The sequence below is a fragment of the Oryza glaberrima genome, chromosome 4 (assembly GCF_000147395.1).
Source record: "Oryza glaberrima chromosome 4, OglaRS2, whole genome shotgun sequence".
Lineage (NCBI taxonomy): Eukaryota > Viridiplantae > Streptophyta > Magnoliopsida > Poales > Poaceae > Oryza > Oryza glaberrima.
The window spans coordinates 21346873-21365677 of NC_068329.1; the positions used below are offsets into that span (position 1 = coordinate 21346873).

Sequence of the window (18805 nt, forward strand, 5' to 3'; positions counted from 1 at the left end):
GACTTTTATCTAATGTACCGTCTGCCTCCACATCCGTTCTCCCTCTGGCAATTGAAGAACACTGCTGCCACAGGAGGTCCAAGATTATACAGTGCGGAAAAATCTCTTGTATTGAAATTTGGTCTCCATCCTGGTGCATAAATAGTCTGTTGTACAGATTGGCGAAATAATATAAAGACAAAACGATGTATCCCTGCAGTTGGTTTTGGGCTTTCATAACTGACAACTTCATTTCCTGTAATAAAAATTGTTAAAACATGTTAAAATCAGTTCATATGAGTATTGCTCTCAGCCTCTCAAACTTAAAAGTTCTATGCATGAAGTATGGACATCCATTGGTCAAGTTTAGGTTAATAAAAAAATAGCATAGGGATGCTCATGTTGAGCTCAGTGCAGTCAGATCAGACAAGTTTATGACAATCATAGTTAAAAGAAATTATTTCCATGGGTTGATGTCGAAGGCAGGACGATCTGCTGTTTATCATCTGAAATCCAGGTATGACATTGGTGTATCGTTATCCTTCAGATTTACTATATGCTCTTATAGTTTAGTTTTAGTGTTTATTAAATGTAACTACAAATGATACACTTTGCTAGTTTTTTATTTTTAATTATGTTGTCATCTGGACCAGCACGATATGTATTTGCTTTAAAATCTTGGATGACTTGATGCCATCAAAACATTAAATTCAGAAAAGAAAAGAATAGGAATAACCCACCATAACTAGCATTTGCCGATTCTGGAATGTCTGTCACCAACCTGTCACATGCAAATAACCATAAGAATAGCTTTTGATTTTGTATTTGTCACGTCACACACAAGTGGAGAAGTAGAATTGTAAAAACCAATTAATTCTGAAATGTTTCAGATTTTACCAATGAAGGTATTCTCTTTTTGTTGGGTTGCTTGGACTTGGCGAGTCAGGATCCACCATCACCTAAAAGCAAGTTAGCGTGTTACTTCTAGGGAAAAATATAACTTTTTAGTTAAATAAAACATTATCATTCCAAGCAAAGGATAAAAACTTTGAGTTTGAGGGTATAAGGTCCATGAACTGTGCATCTCAGTTACTTGTGTTCCACTAAGATTATATGGCCATTGCTTTCTTAATTGACACAACCCAGATACAAGGCTCTCCATAACTTTGATGCTTTAGAAAATTAACTTTCTATAACACTATTATTTTGTTAGCTTCAATGGTTGTGTCACTACTAATGCATCTTCATGATTCTAGCAAAGTACAGTTAATTTTTTAATGCATCTAATCATAATGATTCAGATTCCTATACTTCATGGCTGACGTGCATAATTTTGATCCACAGGCAGCATTCAAATATGCAGGTATATGTGCTGACCTATCAAAAGCAAACAGAATATCTTTGTTTACACGAAATAAAGAAATAGAGGTGCAAAGGTCTTTTTCAATCCACCCAGTCACACAGATGAAGTTGTACAACTTACAGAAAGCTGAGAATATTTGCTTCCAGTGTTCTATACGTACTGAACACTAATAGCACATGCTACAGGTATAGCACTCTACACAGTTGGATGGGGCTCGTGTAATTAGGCACATGCTTTTTTCCCCCTGGGCTAGATGCCAAATAGTATTCCTTATGAACTCAATATTGTTCAATGCAGTAATGAGGATTTGGACTTACCAGAGTGTAAAGGTTCCTTATGTCGCGGCCAGCAATTTCAATCCTTGGTTCATTTGCTACCTGTGACGGTTTGAGCTCAGACCCATTTGTTAATTCCTTGTTGTTGTATAGGACCTTGAGTGATGCTGATTTGTTGAATGGGTCTAAGATATCCCCAACAACATGTCCTACGACAAGTGGGTCCCTTGACATGGCTAGTGAAGATTGATGATCTTCAGGAGTTGAGCAAGAAGAGGCTGTGCTAAGAAGCTAACTTGAGCAGAAATGTTGAACTTGGGTGAACTGATGAGTGCAGGTATGTGCCCTATATATACTCACAATCTAAGTGCTGAAGGCATTCGTGGTATCAGGAGTTGTTAGCTCCTGAAGACTTGGAATCTTAACTTTAAGGCGTAGGCAGGTGTACTGTATTATATTGGTTGCCATCACTGGAAATATTGTGGTATGTCCACTCTCATAGCCTACATAAAAATAAGGAGTGTTCATTGCTATTCCACATCGATGAATAAAATCTGCTGACCACTCTCACTTATTCCCTATATCTGCAACCCTAGACATGATACGCTCCTGCTGAAAAGTAGATTGCCTTTGGACTTGTCTTTTAGATTGACACCTCATGTTTCTCATTCTCAACAAGAACTTTCTGTAACTCTTCCTCAGTAAGAGTTGTAGGCAAATGGGATAAGTAAGCATCAGCCCCCTGGTAGGGCAATACTTGCCAAGGTTCTATACTTCTATCTCCATACTGTAGACAACAAGAAGTTAGAGCGTACCTACTATTTGATGGCATTGCAGTGAGGATCATTTCTCAATATAAATTACAAAAGAGGTTTCTTGAGCATGATTGGTTGGGAATATTGGACTGCAACAATAAAAAAGTGCTAGAGGATTTTCTTGACACTTGTTCACTGTCTTCTACCAAATCAATAATTCCTGTCTTCCTTTATAGCAGTTCTTTTATCAAGTAGATGCTTGATAAGCAAATTAGTGGTACAGCTGTGTGGTTTATTTCAGTGCATGCCGACATCTAGAATTCAGAATCAAGTTTTCGTCATTCAAAGATTATAAGTTAGGGTGGGTTCTTAGATAATGATGACGATGGTAAATTGGCTCTTTATTTGATCTACAACATTCTGTTATTCACTGCTCTCCAAGTATGTCTATCTAAAGTTCTAAACATATTAGTCCTGTTCTTTATCTATCAAGCGAGATTTTGCTCAAAGACTAAAACAGCCTTCTTTCGGAACAAACATTTTGGCATGTTTTGAACTGTCACAATATCTGCTCTATTGTAACAAAATTTGAAAATCCAATTTTCTTTTATTTTAATATGCATAATAGGTGGTGCAGTCAATTATAATATAAAATCAGTCTGCTATTTTTTTTGTCCAAAATATTTACCCTTTTCTGTGTCTCTGTAGTTCTATGATCTCACCCCCCCCCCCCCCCCCCCCCCGAGTTCAAGCTACTACCTAAAACACCAGTCCAAGTCACATTCTAAGGGCAGTAGGCCTTCTAGAATCATTTTATAAGTTGCTTGACACACAATCACTCATATTGCGGAACTGAACATCTAAACTCACTTGTCAGCTGTTCTCAAGATTCAAACTTTCACACGAAACTCAGAATTTCACTTAAGGGCTGTTGACAGTACGCATATTCTGCTAATAAACTTTCTATAGAAGTTTATTGTACTCTGTACATCTCTATTTTACTAGTTTTCCTGATGGAATATGATCTCTGACAAATAGGTCAGAATGCAGCTTCTTACGAATACTCCTAGGGGGGTGCATTTGCCTTTTGAAATGTCTGCCGCTCTGTCTTCCTTGCTTTCTGACAGAATATGATTTGTGTAATACAACGTCCTAATCTTCTTATCATGACAGGAATATGCCTGCGGAGCTGATGGACTCTACATAAAGCGGACGCAGAAAGCATAGATAGATAAGGCAAAGGCCTACTACATTTATTCTTGACCAACAGGGGCCCGCGGAATCCCATTTTATTCCTGTAATTCGCACCAAAGATTTTATGTCAATCACGCCTCCCCCTTCTGATGTTATGTTCCCACTTGCAGAACGCAGGCCTTGAGCTGTGTGCATCGAGGAATCAAGCCACTGGTTTTCTCAGTCCTCCACTCCTGCTGGCACCTAAATGTCTCATCCTATTAAGCATTTTGCAAGATAAACTCCAGGAAGGTAATTTCAGTTAACATTTATTTTTCTCGAACGCGCAAAAGAAGAACTGCACATCATTATATTAAGAGGAAAGAAAAGAGTTCAAAAGGACCCAAACAAGCCCAGTAGGGCAGGGTTTAGTACAAAACGGCTTGCCAACAAAAAAAAAATGCTAATGGTAGTTACCCAGGTTGCTCACCAAATATTTCATTTGTGGTCATGGCTTCTTTTAGGAGGCGGCTGGAGGGTAGCAGGAAAGGCAAAGAGCTCAGTTACGTGGACGAAGCGAACGTCAGGTTGAGAGTTGGAATCCATGCCCCGAACTGTCGCTGGCTTGATAATCTTGACTGGAGAACAATTGAACAAGGCAGAGAACAATGCACCATCCCCCCTTCACGTGGGCGCATCCCATTCGTCGCGTGATCGATAGGACTTGCAGAGGGGGGGCCGTGGTCCTCGCCGAGTCGCCGGCGCCGGATTCTCTGTGAAAAGAGGCTGCAAAGGAGATTCCACAAGGCAGAAAAATCTGCCGGAAACGGCAACATGATCGTGCTGCTGCTCTCGACCACCGTCGCCATCAGCCCAGTTGATGAGGGCAAGTGTAGTACAAAACCTCAGCGCCTGCCCGCTGCCATTGGCTTGCTTTGGGTCAGAAAGCAACACCAAGGTTTTTGGGTCTTTCAGATCAGAAAGCAACGCAAAAGACTGGCTCTTCGGATCAGAAAGCGACCTCTAGTGTGTGCTTTCGGAATTCAGATCAGATATATGCGTCGACGACACTTGCTTCATCGAGTGTATGCCCTTCTTCTTCTTCAGCACTGTTGCAGTTGACCTGTCCACATAACACATTCCATGGATATCAGGCCAGGCCTACCGTGTGTATATCTGATGATGGACTAGCAGCATATCGGTTGGCCCAGGTAAAACTAGGCATATATCGCTTGTTTACATAGCTTCATCTGAAGCCTCCATGATATCATCCAATCTAATTTTTTGTATCAAGTTCTATCTATCCTAACACTCGTCAACTCCAATAGCGCGGGTGGCTTGATAGTTGATACATATCCTGATATCAAGCAGATTGCGGAACAAACAAGCCGAAATTTACGATGATCTGTTTGCCTTTTTGTTATTCTGCTACGCGTTCGTATTGCGGCTGACATATTTTTAAGGTGATGTATCAGGATCAGTGATCACATCAAGAAAAACAGTTGCGAGGTCAAAAGAGAGGAGCAGCTTGGCTGTGGAAGAACTTATGCCTCGTCGTCGAATAAGACAGGAGTTTTGTAGGATGCAGAATCTATGCCCCGGAAGAACTAGATTGGTAACAATAATGTGTATAAATGAAACGATTTCATATTTTTCACAATGTTAGACATATGCGTGCAATATTTATTTGAAACTTCAATCTTCTGAATATCCTGATAACACGATTCAACTACATAAAAGTATCAGTTTTTACTGATTTTCTTCACCGGGTTTTTCTGCTATTATGCAGGCCCATTTTATTTATTACGAGTTCTTTTTATTGACAGCTCAAGCATTTTTATACAAGGATGCATTCAGGTTCAGAATGCTGACATTCTTTTCTGTATGTATCAATACGTTGTCAGCTAAGCGTTCATTTTCTCCCTGTCGACATTATGGGGCAGCATATATCATATATATTCTCAGCATAATTCCCAGCAACGTGCTCAAGACTCATGTAGCAAGACTCAAATTGGCGCCTCCGAAAGCATAACCTTTCTGAAGCAATGTTTGATTAAAAAAAATTTGCTGAACTAATATAGAAACGATTAGTCCGCACAGCACTGGCCTGCTCAGTACGTCTGCATCATGATCTGCCCAAAGATCTTATGCGACCATGATAATGGTCATGAACCATACATAGTGCTTTGTGAACTTCACAAGTTGATCAATAAATACATTTTTATGAATCTATGACTATGATGCAACAGCCACTTGATGTATAATCCACCCATTTCCTCAAAATTATCAACTACTACAACAGTGCATCAGAATGCATCTATGCAGGCACCAAGAAAGCATATCCATAACGCAAAATTTACATTTAGCAGTAAACCCATGAAGAAATTGAACTCTACTAGAATGCATCTATGCAGGCACCAAGAAAGCATATCCATAATGCAAAATTTACATTTAGCAGTAAACCCATGAAGAAATTGAACTCTACTGATTTCCATAGTTTCCCAAAAGGATGTATATTCCATGCAATGGTGAGCCAGTCAGCCACATATGCTTACTATCCCCCGTCTCAACTGCAAATTGAAATCAGAAAGATTAGACTTCTGCACAGACGCATGGTTTTCTTTTTTTCTTCAAGAAAGCATCTTCACATTCTCCTATTTTGCCCTCGACACCATAATAAATGCACAACTGGATGAAAGGAAATATGAACCACAATACTTGTTTGATCCAATATATATTCAATAACAGCCATGCAGAACTTTTAAATTAAAAGGCAACCAATATAGCAACATGTCATATACTACTAGTGTTGAAGGCATTGCAGCTGCAGGTAGATTCTAGGAATGGTAAAAATATGGTACTAGTATGCTAAAACTAATTATATAGTAGCAAATTGGGGAAAAAAATTCTGGGCATTAATTAACTTCCAAAAATCAGTTGGATGGCACAGATTAATGTTTAGCAAGGCATGAAAAACCTTCTGGATCAAATATGAAGCTACCAGAGTGAAGTAAGATGGCAGGCATAGCTGGTGAAGGATCTTAACACAACTCACCTTATAGGCATTTTCTTTGTGATATAAATATAGAGGTTCTATAAACAGGACTGAAGTCCGTGACATGCTGAGATCAAGGACTCAGACAGTACAAACTGGTCAACAAAATGTTGTCAAACATTTAACTGTGAGATAATTACAGTTGATAATATCAGTTCAAAGATCATTCAAATAATCATTAAAAATTTGAGAACAAACAAAAAGGCTGATAGTATATCTCCATTACTCTATCACTGAAGAAGAAATTTAAGGAAATAGAAGGGTGAAAATATCAGTTAATTTGATGAATAAAGGAACTATGAAACTTTGAGATTATTTTCAGTCAAATGCCTTTTGTATAACCATCGTTGCCTTATATACAAATGTTGAACTTGATAACCATAGCGAGATTCCTTTGTGGCTTTGCCCATCTGAAGATGAATCAGCTATCCCTAAATAAAATTGAAAGAAAAATAAAGGGTCAGAAATTACAAAGGCAAAGGAGTTCATAAACCTAAAAAATTGCCTGCCCATATTGAAAAAATAAGGTTTATGCATACATGGTACATCTTTTCATGCAGGATTGTTCATTCTGTAGTGTTATTCCATGGCCTCCGAGTTATTTTTCTTGAGTCATCATGAATTGCACTTTAGGTCTCTGAGTCACCACATCTCGCAACAATCTTGAGATACAAGAACATGACTCCTTAGGTGGAAGTGTTGTCATTTGCATGATTTATGATGCAGTAAGACAAAACAGCTCTAGCCTCCATGAAAGGATTTGTTACCCTGCCAGTTCACACCCTGGTCCAATACCCAATATTAAGTAGTGGTACAATGCAAATCACCCAAAGGAAAAAAGAAACTGAAGAAACCTATTGTAATAAAGCTCAAAATGTGAAATGGTCATATTAACAACAAATTGTGGAAGCCGTTAGCAGAAAATACTGTACTGATGCTCTTATGTCAGGATCTACGATTCATAAAGGTGTATCAAAATCAGGAGTGTAATTGTGCACAAATATGCTGCATCAACAAAATGCTGCCCTTACCCAAAATACAATACAAAGAAGGATATTTAAGCAGATCAGTAGACCACTATTACTGAATCAAGTGCAATTCTCTATTTGTAAAAAATAATAATGCAAAGTAATATTTCAGTCTAGAGCTGCTCAACAAATGGTTGAATAGCTTACAGGCATATTTCATAAAATAACACTGTCAAATTTAATAGGTGAGTGTCTACATATTACAGCAGTCTTGAGATTACTTGCTGATGCTGATACTGTGAAAGAACTAAATGAATCCCCTAAGTCAACCTGTGGTTCTATATTCTTGCCATAACCAACAACAATAACAACAAAGGTAAATAGAAATATTTGAGTGGTATATGAAAGAAGTAGACCAACCTCATGACATATGCCATAGCACAACTGGAGGGCTTCGTCCCACTTTTTTACTTCAACTAATCCCTTTATGAGGCAAACAAAGACACTTAACTCAGGTACAAAGCCTCTCCTTGTCATTTCACTATACAATCGAAATGCTTCCTCAACTTGAGATGCTAAACAAAGTGCCTGGATCAATGAAGCGTACATGTCATTGTCAGTTTTTACAGATGACGGAACTTCCATCATCTCTTTGTGCAACTCCATAGCTATCTCCAGCCTGCCAGCTTTGGAGAAACAATCGATCAGCATTCCATAAACAGGTGCAATTGGTACTGTGCCATATGATTCCATCTCCTCCAGAATACCCAGAGAAGCGATAAAGCTCTTGCTGAAACCTTGAATTGCACAACGGTATCCTTGTAAGTACTTTGGCCAGTAAGTCTGCTTCATTTCACCAAGCAGTAAACGAGCCTTATCCAAAAGGCCAGCAGCACACAAGTGGTTTATCAGAACTCTGTACGTAACATAATTGGGAGAACATCCTTTTCTGCTCATTTGTGTAAAAAGGTCAAGACTCAGATCAATCTTGCCAGCTTTGCCTAATCCATCTATTAGAGCAGTGTAAGTTACAACATTCGGACTGCATCCTTTCTCTTCCATCAATGACAGAAGCTTTAGTGCCTTCTCACTTTCACCTATCCTACAAAGACCATCAATCATAGCTGTGTACGTAACAACATTAGGAGTACAAGAATCCTTTAACATCTGAGAGAGAACTTTCATTGCAAGATCAAGTCTTCCATCCTTGAACATCCTGTCAATCAATGAGGTGTACGTATGTACACTGGGAAGGTACCCACACTTTGTCATCTGCAGAAATACCTCCTGAGCACTGTCAATTTTTCCAGCTTTGCAAAAGCCATCAATAAGAGCATCGTACACAATGTGATTGGGCTCGCAACCAGAAGATAACATAGCATCTAGTAATTCATGAGCATGGTCCACTTTGTGAGCTTTGCATAAACCATCTACTAGTGCACCATATGTCACAACATTTGGAGCAAGTGTGTGTCTGTCCTCACATGGAAAGTAAAAATCAGAATCGGCGCTATCAGAAGTTCCAATTAATTTGGCATAGACTTCAAAAGCCTTACTGATGTTGCCTGCTTTACAGAGACCATCTACCAATGCACCATAAGTAACATCATTTGGACGACAGCCAGCATCAACCATTCGGTGAAAAATATCATTAGCCTGAGGTACCTGCTTAGCTTTGAGGTAAGCATGAATAAGTGCAGTATATGTCACCACAGTTGGGGAGCAACCCACACTCCTCATCTCCTCAAACCAACACTGCGCTTGTTCAATGAGTCCAGCTTTACAAAAGCTGTCAATCAAAATTGTGTATGTATACACATCAGGAGTTACACCGACCATCTTCATCTCTTGGAACAGAAGGAAAGCTTTCTCTACCTTAGTAGCATGGCAGAGAAAAGTGATCACCTTAGAGTATGTACTTGTATCAGGGACAAAACCTTTCCTCATCATCTCCTTTATGAGCTGAAATGCCTTGTCAAACTTCCCGACACCACAAAGGCATCGAGCAAAATTGGCAACGTTAACCTTATTAAGAACACAATTAGCAGCCAGCATCTCTCCATAAATTTTCTCAGCTAAATCCAGCAAATCAGGGCTTGGTAATTTCTCCTGACCACATATACTTCCAATAAAAATATTGTACACAACATAACCAGGAAGGCAACCACAAGTAGTCATCCTATTTAAAAGTTTATAGGCATACGCATAATCCTTTTCATTGCAATAACTATGCACAAGGGAATTAAACAAGGATGGATTTGGATTGCAGCCCTCGGTCATCATCATATTAATGATCCTCTTGCACCAGCCAAGCTGTTTCTTTTTCAAAAATCCTGAGAGCAACGTCCTATATGTGACCACATTTGGAATACATGAGTTGCATCGCATCCTATGGAGGAATGACATGGCCTCGTCAAAATACGATGCCTCCATCAGCCCGCTGATCATATGTGTGCATAATACTGTATCAAGCTTGAAATCCTCCCTCTCTATCATGTCTAGTGCATCAGCCCACCGCCCCTCTTTGCACAGAGCGTGCGCAAAGCACCCAACGGTGAACCGGTCCATGCAGAACCCCGACTCGGACATCTCCTTCTGAACCCGGAACCCCAAGTCCACCTGCCCCGCGCTCGAGAGCACCTGGACCAGTGCATTGTAGGTCACCTTAGACGGCCTGTACCCAAAGTCCTTCAGCCTCCCGAGCTCCTCCAGCGCCTCGTTCCACATCCCTCCGCGGCAGCACCGCCGCACTAGCACATTGAGCAATCTGCCGAGCACCTCGCGGTCCTCCTCCCCAATCTCCCTAAGCAGCCTCTCGGCATCCCTGGCGCGGCCGTCGAAACCCAACGCATCCGCAAGGGCGTCGTAGCATGCGCCCGTGTGGCTGTACCCAACCTGCCGCTCGGCCCAGAGGAAGAACCTCGCGCAGAGCTCCGGGGCGTCGCGCACCGCCCCGAGCACCGCCACCACGACGGAGTCGGTCAGGAACCCGCGGCACCGCCGCAGGACGCGCTCCGCCTTGCCGTCGAAGTCGGCGCCGAATGCCCGGATCGCCTTGGAGATCAGCACGGCCTCCGGTGGCGGGAGGGCACCGGCCGCGGCGGCGGCGGCGGGCTCCCGAAGAAACTCGAAGTCTCTGGGGCCGAGGCGAGACCGGGGTGGCGGTTGCGGCGGCGCGGGTGGCTCGACGAGGCCGAGCAGGGGGTCCTCGGAGTCGCCGGCGGCGTGGGAGCAGGTGCGGCGCAGGGAGGCGCGTAGTGTCGCTACCGCCGCCGCGCGGCGGCGGATCATGGAGCGGCGGCGTGGGCGGTGGCGGTGGCGGTGGCGGTGGGGCCTGGAGCTCCGTCCATGGAGATTTTGAGGGGAGAGGGGATTAAACCCTAGGGAGGGGCACTCCCGTAAATATCTCGGTAAGCTGGTAGTGGGGCCCACTCTCCAGTGGGAGAAGGGAGTGTTTCTCTCGCTGAGCCAGTGAGCCCCACCACCCGAAGCTACAGCGCCACACTTCCCTCATCTCTCTCTCTCCCTCTCCCTCTCCTCCTCGGCGCGGCTCGGCGGCGCTCCCCTCGCCTGCGCGGCCGCGCAGCGGTAGGGCGGAGGCGGCGGCGGTGGCTCAGCCGACGGACACCGTGGGTTGGCCCTCTACGACGCCATCAGCCCGGCTCACCAGCCTCCGCTGACCTCTACCGCTCCACAGACCACAGCAAGGCAGCAAGAGGTAAGGATTTCTGAAACGAATCCCTTTCCAGTTCTCACAGTCCGCTTGCCAATTATTGTTGATCTGAAGCTGAATTGGTCACTGAATCAATGGTAGAGCTTGAGATTTCAGAAATGTGAGTTTGAGAATTTGAAGTACTTGTGGGGGAAAAAACTTGTTATGGTTGTGCGTTTCATGTATGAAACGTTTTTTTAACTGAACAACTGGCTGCAAAATCGTACATTCGCCACTACTCGTAGCATCTCATGCTACCTGTTTGACGTATTTGCGCAGCGGAGTCGACACTGCCAATAGGAGTTGCTCTGGTGAGATTCAGCTTTTTGAATTTATCGGAGACTATTGCTCTGATGGTAGTTCTGTGTGGTACAACCATACAAATAGCCTGAAGTAGTTAAGTGTTTTCATATTCTCTGTGTTTCCCTGTGCAATGGTAGGTGCCGTGCTAGGAAAGTTGTTAGTGCCTCGTAATTGCCTTTGCCCTTTTACCATACCTGTGAATGACGATGGTGTGTTCAGGTTTGAACCAACCATACTGCATTAATGCTTTAGGCTTGAGGATTTAAATTACATTGAACAGCTTGGAGTCAATCACGTTTTGAGTACATTGGAATGCCATAAACCACTGTATAGTGTATAGTATACTGCCGTAGCAAACAATAAGCTATTCCCATGTCAGGATGTTTGATGGCTGTCTGATGGCAAAGTATTTTCCCATCAAACGGAACTTGGAATGCCTAGCAGGCTAATGCATCCCTTCAATTTGGTTTTGAGGCATATTGTAGAATTATCAATTTTTTGCATTGTCACTATTTTCATCGTCTGTTCCTTCAGATAATCCATTGATATTTCTGTTAGTCGTTGTGTTCATTCTTTCTATTGTTTTCTTTCTTTCTTGACTTATCTACTTTTATCTGCAAACTTGTGCCTCTCACACAACAGCAGAATCCCTAATTGCATATCTGTGTTTTATTGAAATTTTTATGTTCATGCAGTGATTGGCACTTTTCAATGGCATGTGCTTCAAAGACAATCTCTATTGGTTTTGCCAACAGTGGTCTATATGGAGAGGCAAGGCTACTGTCGCCAAGCTACAAAAACTACCCAAGGAGATCCTCTTACAAATTTATCAAAGTTCGTGCAGTACAGGGAAATGATGGTCGTCGAAGGCTAGTTGATATAATCCGAACCATCCCTGAACTCTCTAGAAACTATTTCAGAAGCCGGTCAAGGAGAGCTCTTTTTGGTGGTATCTCACTTCTGGGAGGCTTTTATGTGGCGCAGACAATATCTCTGTCTTTCGGAGCGTTGGGTGTGAACGATGTCATAGCAGCAGTTGTGTGTGTCCTGCTTACTGAATACGTAACTAAGTTCTACTACAGCCGGCCTAAGGTTACCTTCCCATTTGCTCTCCTCAACAACTTCAAGATGGGTTTCACATATGGCCTGTTTATTGATGCCTTCAAGCTTGCTAGCTGACCTGCAATTCTTCCTATTGGTGCTTTGACATGTTATGTTCTTGAATCTTGAAAAACAGCAAAGATGGTGAAAAAATAGCATGCCCCCACGATGTTATTGCTGAGACGAGGGATCTATAGTTCTGTGGCTTTCCTCAGCTTTGTTCTCCTATGTGAAGGCAGGCTTGTTGCTGGTATAGTTTTTGAGTTGGTGGATAGATTTTCAAAGATTGGTCCACATGTGGGTATACTGTAGTGTGATGATAACAACTATTTATTTTGAGATTCAGATTACATATGATTGAAGCCCGGTGTGTACATATGCAAATTTCAAGCTATCTGATCTTGATCATCTCAAAAAGGCTGTCTAATTTTTAATGGAACTTGGTTCAGATTTAAGTCCATTGTGCTGGAAAGACTGTAGCCTTGTGTGATTTTTTATGCTAATTTCCTCGACCCAGTAACTCAACCGAGTTACACCTAAATGCACTAAGCTTCATCTGTACTCTTTGATTTCATGTATCGAAGATGCAAATAATACAGTAGCACTTGATCTGTCCTGTTAAGACCTGCTGTGCCAAGAGTTGATTTCATTGTTAGCAACTACAGGTGCAACAGCTTTTTATTATTATTATTTTTGAAATGGTGCAACATGTAATTTATATAGTATTAGTACCAACCTTGGGCAAAGTGTAAGCAAACATTTTTATTCTTCTCTTGCGCAACGCATATTATCCTGACCTGATCCAAACTTTGTTAAACTCACGATAAGTTTATCCTGTCTCAGGTTGATATGGGCTCATGTGGCTCATCGACCTATGTCTGCTTTGCTCAACGAATATCATCTATAATCAGTAACTTGTACCATCACTGAGTAGTATACTGTATGGCAACTGATATTTTCATGCCATAATTGGCTAAACATTTTCTTATCACTTTAGATCAACTGATCAATCATGCCAAGGTAACCTTCAGATTACATTACACATCAGGTTGTTGCCAACATTGAGCAAATGGTAGACATGGAACTGTCTCCCTCTTTTCTCTTTAACAACAGTAGACAGGGATAGATGGCTAGTGGCCACTAGCAACACACGCTGTTGCCTAGCTGAGCTCAGCTCATCTTTACCTCCCCACTGTGTGTCCAGCCACCAGCTTACCGAAATGTCAGAGCTATCCTCTCCACTTCCTAGTGGCCAAGAAACTTCTCCTCTTATAGAGAGATCAAGGGAGTAAAGAGACAGAGAGAACCAAGTGTTTTGTGTTGTAGACCACACTCCCTTTTGCAAAGAACACACACAAGATTCCTAATCGTCTCCTCTCCTTGCTTTGTTGTTGCTATGGTTTGCCACTATCACAAGCAACCTTGTGCATTAGTTAGATCCAGAATTCCAGATCTCTCACTTCTTTCTCAGTAGGCAAGCACATAATCTTGTATAGGGTAGTATATTTATTTGTTTTCATTGCTGTTTCTGTTGCTCTCAGTCCATATCTGTCAGTGGGTCAGTATTGCATCTGCCTTTTTTTTTTTCTCTCTCTTCATCGATCTGTATAGATTTGTTTGGGTGATGCCTGGGCGCAGTGGTTTATCGATCTCTTCCCTGCCTTGTGCTGCTCCGATCGATGCCCGTGCTGATTCTTGATAATATACAACGCAGGAATCGATCGATAAGCCTCTGCATCCAGATCTCACTTTTTGTTTATGCGTATGAGCCGGTACAGGTTGCCTCTTTGTTCTTGTTTTATAGGGATATAATCACTGATTGATATATTTCTTGGGAGTTTAGTTTTTGTTCTATGTGCTAGAAGTATCTCTTGATATTGGATAGCAAGATTTGCCCCTTTTCTTAAAAAAAAAGTGGATGGCAAGATGCTGTCTTCCAATTAACCCGCCTTGTGATAGTTTCTCTTGTTATTTTCTCATATCCTTAACTGCTGCGTATGAATATATACAGCTCGATTAATGGATCGTTTTTTGTACAGGCAATAGCTTGCTTTAGCTTAACAAATATCCTCATATTGCTGCTGCCACTTTTGCAAGCTTGTTTTGTAAATTACATTTGGATAGTTGGTTATGCATTTGTGAGTTGTGACAAATTACATAAAGTTATGGATGATGTATTGATGTTAGAATAGTTGCCTCCAATTGTTGCTTACTCCTTTTTTTTCTTTTTGAAACCGAATTATTGCTTTATTATTGGCATGCTCAGAACATATTCCACTCTATTCATGAGTGAACTAAAATCAGGACAGGATCAGAAAATCATAGTCTGCATTTCTGCAATGACCTTGTATATCCTTTTTGCCTTTGAGCTCGGGTCCTAAATTCCATGCTGTATATTGAACGATCTGGACTTCAGTACTCCTAAATGACTGGCTGTTGAGTTTATTGCATATTCTGAAGAAATATCAGAAAGCAATTTGAGTGGCAACGGTATATCTACGACTACTTGCATTTGTTGGATGTTCTCTTGTATAAATTGTCTTGTCTCCAAAAAGCATTAGTAGGTGGTTGCCAACATTGTTCTGATGTTTTCTGCTGTTCTGATATTCTTTGCAGAGAAAGAAATTTCTACTGTTTGCCCTTTTAGACAGTACTTAATGATGTTTGTTTTTGGAGAGGAACTTTGGAGCTATATATTTGCTGCTTAAAACTCAATCGCATGATGCTTCTTTTGATATTTCTCAATTTAAATGGGTACATATATCTAGTTGTATATAGAGGCTAGGTAGAAGTATTGTTCTCTAAAAAAGAAAAATGATGCTTCTTTTGATCCTTTCTGCTGTTCGGTGAGACCTCGTGGGCCTCTTCCAAATGTTTGCCCAGTTAACCTCGGCTATGATGCAATCCTGAAGCCCATCCATATATGGATCGCAAAGGATAGGAATAAGTTCACTTTAGATCCCTTAATATGAAAGCGAGTTCGACTTTCATTCTTGTCCCGCAATACCATATACAATGGGTCCCTCAACTATCAAAACCGATATATATAAGTCCCAAAACGGTTTAGCCGGTAGTCTCAGCTGACGTAAACGCCTATCTGGTTAATTTGACTCGGTCTTCATCTAACGTGGCACATGAATCAAAATTTAACAATTTAAAAATTAAAACAAAATATACGGGTCCATATATCAGTCAGTAAATTTAATTAAAAATAGTGGGATGCCAGCGAGCCTCACGTCCTCCACCTGATCCTCTCTTATCTATATCCTCTCCTCCGGAAGGGAAGATGCCCTCTTCAAGAGGGGAGAATATAAAGAAGAAGAGAGGATGAGGTGGAGAATTAGGGCCCATTGGCATGTGGCTCTCACTATTTTTTAATCTTATTGTTCGACTAACATATGGGTCCATACAAATTGTTTTAATTTTTAAATTGTTAAATTTTATTTCATGTGCAACGTTAATACCACGTCAGATAAAGACCAAGTCAAATTAATCATACAAATGCCATGTCAACTGAAACCGCTGTCCAAACCATCTTGGGACCTACTCCATCTATCCCTAAAATACAAATCTGGACTTATGCATGTCTAGATTCATAGTAGATGTGTCACATCTGATATTAAATTGGTTTTTATAGGAGGGGAGAGTATATTGAACCAGTTTTGACAGTTGAGAGATCCGTTGTATCTGGTATTGCGGTTTAAGGACGAAAATCGAACTTAATGTCAAGTTAAGGGACCTCAAGTGAACTTATCCATTTTTATGTTTGATATGTAAGCGACCCATTTTTATGTTTGATATGTAAGCGAACCAAATCATTTGGTTTCCCCTGCGGAGTACAGCACAGCTCAGCTGATTGCAAATTTGCACAGGCTTAGAAATGTCAAGAGCATGCCCTGTCAGGGTTTGACTAGCTTATATTCCTCCCTCATCTAGAAAATTTGAAGCTTGGAGCTACATCTTCTCCCGAACAATGCTGAATTGCTGATATAAAACTCAGTTCAACTCTGTTATTCTATACTAGATTAGACATTTTTACTGCAGTTGTTTATATCTCTGCTAGGTAAGCAAAAGGGCCACGGGAGACATCAACCTAGCCAACGGGGAAGCAAATGGCCTAGGTAACTAATAGCGTTTTTCAATAATAGACTAATTTTTTTGTGTCAACGGCTATCGATAGAGGAAACGGCAGCGACGGAGCCCAGCCAGGTTCCTGACCTGCACGGGAGGTGGCTCCATTGCTGATCTTACGCAAGTTATCACTATAGCCGCTCCTTTTGAACAGTAAAATTTTATATGATTTTCACGTGATCTAGCTCAAATCCTATAAAACTTCTCCCTTTCTTAAGGAGGCTTACAAGTTTAAAGTAGCTATCTCCCCGAATTTGAATACAAATTGACAGAATTATTATGCTCGCAAAATAGAAACCGACACGAGGTTTAGGCCAACGAAACGTTTTATGCTGCGGTAGCCAACGAGTAGCTAGAAAACACGAGTGTGAAAGGCACGCCCGAATTTTCCCCTTGTTTTAAAAAGGGGGATTTGACTTTATGTGCAGCTGTGAACCAACTTGGACTGTGTTTAGTGTTTAGTTCAGTGCAAAGTTTAAATTTTAATTAAAATTGAAGATGATATAACTAAAAAGTTGTATATGTATGACAGATTGATATGATAGAAAAGGACTGAAGTTTAGATCCAAACTTTAAATCTAAACACAGCCTTGACGTTGATTTGAGCTAGGTTGGTCTTCGTGTGAAATTGGGTCAGCGTCAGCGTCAGAGTCAGATCACATCAAGATATCGACCTTAAACAGTTTGCTTGTTTGTGTATGGGCAGAATCTAGGCTGAGGGCGACAAGGATGTGTGGCCCTCCAAATCCTAACGGTGAATTGACGACAGAGTACTTTTGTCAAATTGCGAGAAATTTGTGCAGGCATTCAGCGTAGTAATGGTCCAAAAACGTACTCCAAATAGAGACTATGCTAATTATCTTTACAACGTACTACGAGTAGCTAGGACAAAGAAACCAAGGTACTCGTAACTTCGTTGAAATATAATGCAACAAAAGTTCAAAAGAAAGCAAAGAAAGCTCGTGCATGTTAGCGCAGGCTTTAGACACGTACTAAGTGCAAATGCCGAACGTGACACCACAACTCTACATACAAACGCTCCCGTATGCGTCCTCTGTTGACTTATTAGACACGGCTTTTTCGATATATATCGATGGAGAGACGTGCGGTGTGGGCAGGCCGACAGGGCGGTGTATGTGACACACGCGATGACGTCGATCCCGTCGTCCCCAGCCAGGCAGCCATGACCGATCCAGCGTTTTTGCACACGTACGCGCCAAAAGAGAGAGAAAGAAAGCATTTTCAGGAGGCAAAACTATAATATTCGGCCGGTCATAGAGGCACAGCGGGGGTGTTTATCTATTGGTATAAAGTTTTAGCGTGTCACATTGGATATACGGATACATATTTAAAGTATTAAACGTAGACTAATAACAAAACAAATTACAGATTTCGCCTGTAAACTACGAGACGAATTTATTAAGCCTAATTAATCCATCATTAGCAAATATTTATTGTAACATCATATTATCAAATTATGGAGCAATTAGACTTAAAAGATTCGTCTCGCAATTTACACGTAATCTATGTAATTAGTTATTTTTTCGTTTATATTTAATACTTCATGCATGTGTTTAAACATTCAATGTGACAGAGTGAAAATTTTTGCCAGTGGATCTAAACAGGGCCATAGTAAGAGGCAAAAGATTTCGCATTATACGTATGTCAAAAGTTTTGTCTTCATTTTTTTTCAATTATGGAAACTTTATTAAAACTCAGTCAAATACATCAAGATAATACATTTCAATTAAGCCCGCTCCCGGCCTCTGCATAAGATGCATATAGCCACACACAAAGAAAGACCTACGAAGACCCTTATGACAAAACAGAAATATTAGTGGCTATCAATCCGTAGACTAGATCGCCAACCATACTCCTGAGTAAAAAAAAAAACTCTTGTGCCACCTGGTCCAACGTCGCGATACCACCACAATAGTATCCCGAAGACCCGGTTTATGGAGGATAGCCCAGATGCGAAGCCACCGGATGA

The 18805-nt window shown here is 41.2% G+C and overlaps 3 protein-coding genes and 1 long non-coding RNA gene across 6 annotated transcripts; 2 read left to right on the forward strand and 2 right to left on the reverse strand.

Moving 5' to 3' along the window:
* Positions 1–5: 5 nt before the first annotated feature.
* Positions 6–1851, reverse strand: LOC127771482 (protein FLOWERING LOCUS T-like). Its single transcript, XM_052297397.1, has 4 exons — positions 1660–1851; positions 877–938; positions 720–760; positions 6–235 (listed from the first exon to the last, which is right to left on the reverse strand). Exons 1-4 carry the CDS (start codon positions 1849–1851, stop codon positions 6–8), a joined length of 525 nt encoding a protein of 174 aa, XP_052153357.1.
* Positions 230–5596, forward strand: LOC127771484 (uncharacterized). 2 transcript variants are annotated; one of them, XR_008017164.1, is made up of 6 exons: positions 230–496; positions 1324–1527; positions 1640–1954; positions 3546–3857; positions 4070–4756; positions 5021–5596. It is a non-coding gene; the product is annotated as an uncharacterized LOC127771484 (long non-coding RNA). The 2 variants fall into 2 exon arrangements; XR_008017163.1 differs by having other exon boundaries at positions 4070–5132.
* A 9-nt stretch (positions 5597–5605) lies between these two features.
* On the reverse strand, positions 5606–10934 carry LOC127771480 (pentatricopeptide repeat-containing protein At1g06710, mitochondrial). 2 transcript variants are annotated; one of them, XM_052297394.1, is made up of 4 exons: positions 7989–10934; positions 7140–7383; positions 6601–7031; positions 5606–6115 (listed from the first exon to the last, which is right to left on the reverse strand). In XM_052297394.1, exons 1-2 carry the CDS (start codon positions 10857–10859, stop codon positions 7342–7344), a joined length of 2913 nt encoding a protein of 970 aa, XP_052153354.1. In that variant the 5' UTR covers positions 10860–10934; the 3' UTR covers positions 5606–6115; positions 6601–7031; positions 7140–7341. The 2 variants fall into 2 exon arrangements, with proteins under 2 accessions (XP_052153354.1, XP_052153353.1); XM_052297393.1 differs by having other exon boundaries at positions 5606–7031.
* A 126-nt stretch (positions 10935–11060) lies between these two features.
* Positions 11061–13383, forward strand: LOC127771483 (uncharacterized protein ycf20). Its single transcript, XM_052297398.1, has 2 exons — positions 11061–11286; positions 12279–13383. Exon 2 carries the CDS (start codon positions 12295–12297, stop codon positions 12760–12762), a length of 468 nt encoding a protein of 155 aa, XP_052153358.1. The 5' UTR covers positions 11061–11286; positions 12279–12294; the 3' UTR covers positions 12763–13383.
* Positions 13384–18805: the final 5422 nt, after the last annotated feature.

What these genes read in the sequence shown, in the direction of transcription:
- LOC127771482 (XM_052297397.1), bottom strand. Translation starts at nt 1,851, where the DNA reads ATGTCAAGGGACCCACTTGTCGTAGGACATGTTGTTGGGGATATCTTA. An exon ending in TAAGGAACCTTTACACTCTG is followed by an intron (nt 939 to 1,659) that starts GTAAGTCCAAAT and finishes ACTTGCTTTTAG; the next exon opens with GTGATGGTGGATCCTGACTC. An exon ending in ATCGGCAAATGCTAGTTATG is followed by an intron (nt 236 to 719) that starts GTGGGTTATTCC and finishes TTTTTATTACAG; the next exon opens with GAAATGAAGTTGTCAGTTAT.
- LOC127771480 (XM_052297394.1), bottom strand. Translation starts at nt 10,859, where the DNA reads ATGATCCGCCGCCGCGCGGCGGCGGTAGCGACACTACGCGCCTCCCTG. An exon ending in GCTATGGCATATGTCATGAG is followed by an intron (nt 7,384 to 7,988) that starts GTTGGTCTACTT and finishes GTATTGGACCAG; the next exon opens with GGTGTGAACTGGCAGGGTAA.
- LOC127771483 (XM_052297398.1), top strand. Translation starts at nt 12,295, where the DNA reads ATGGCATGTGCTTCAAAGACAATCTCTATTGGTTTTGCCAACAGTGGT.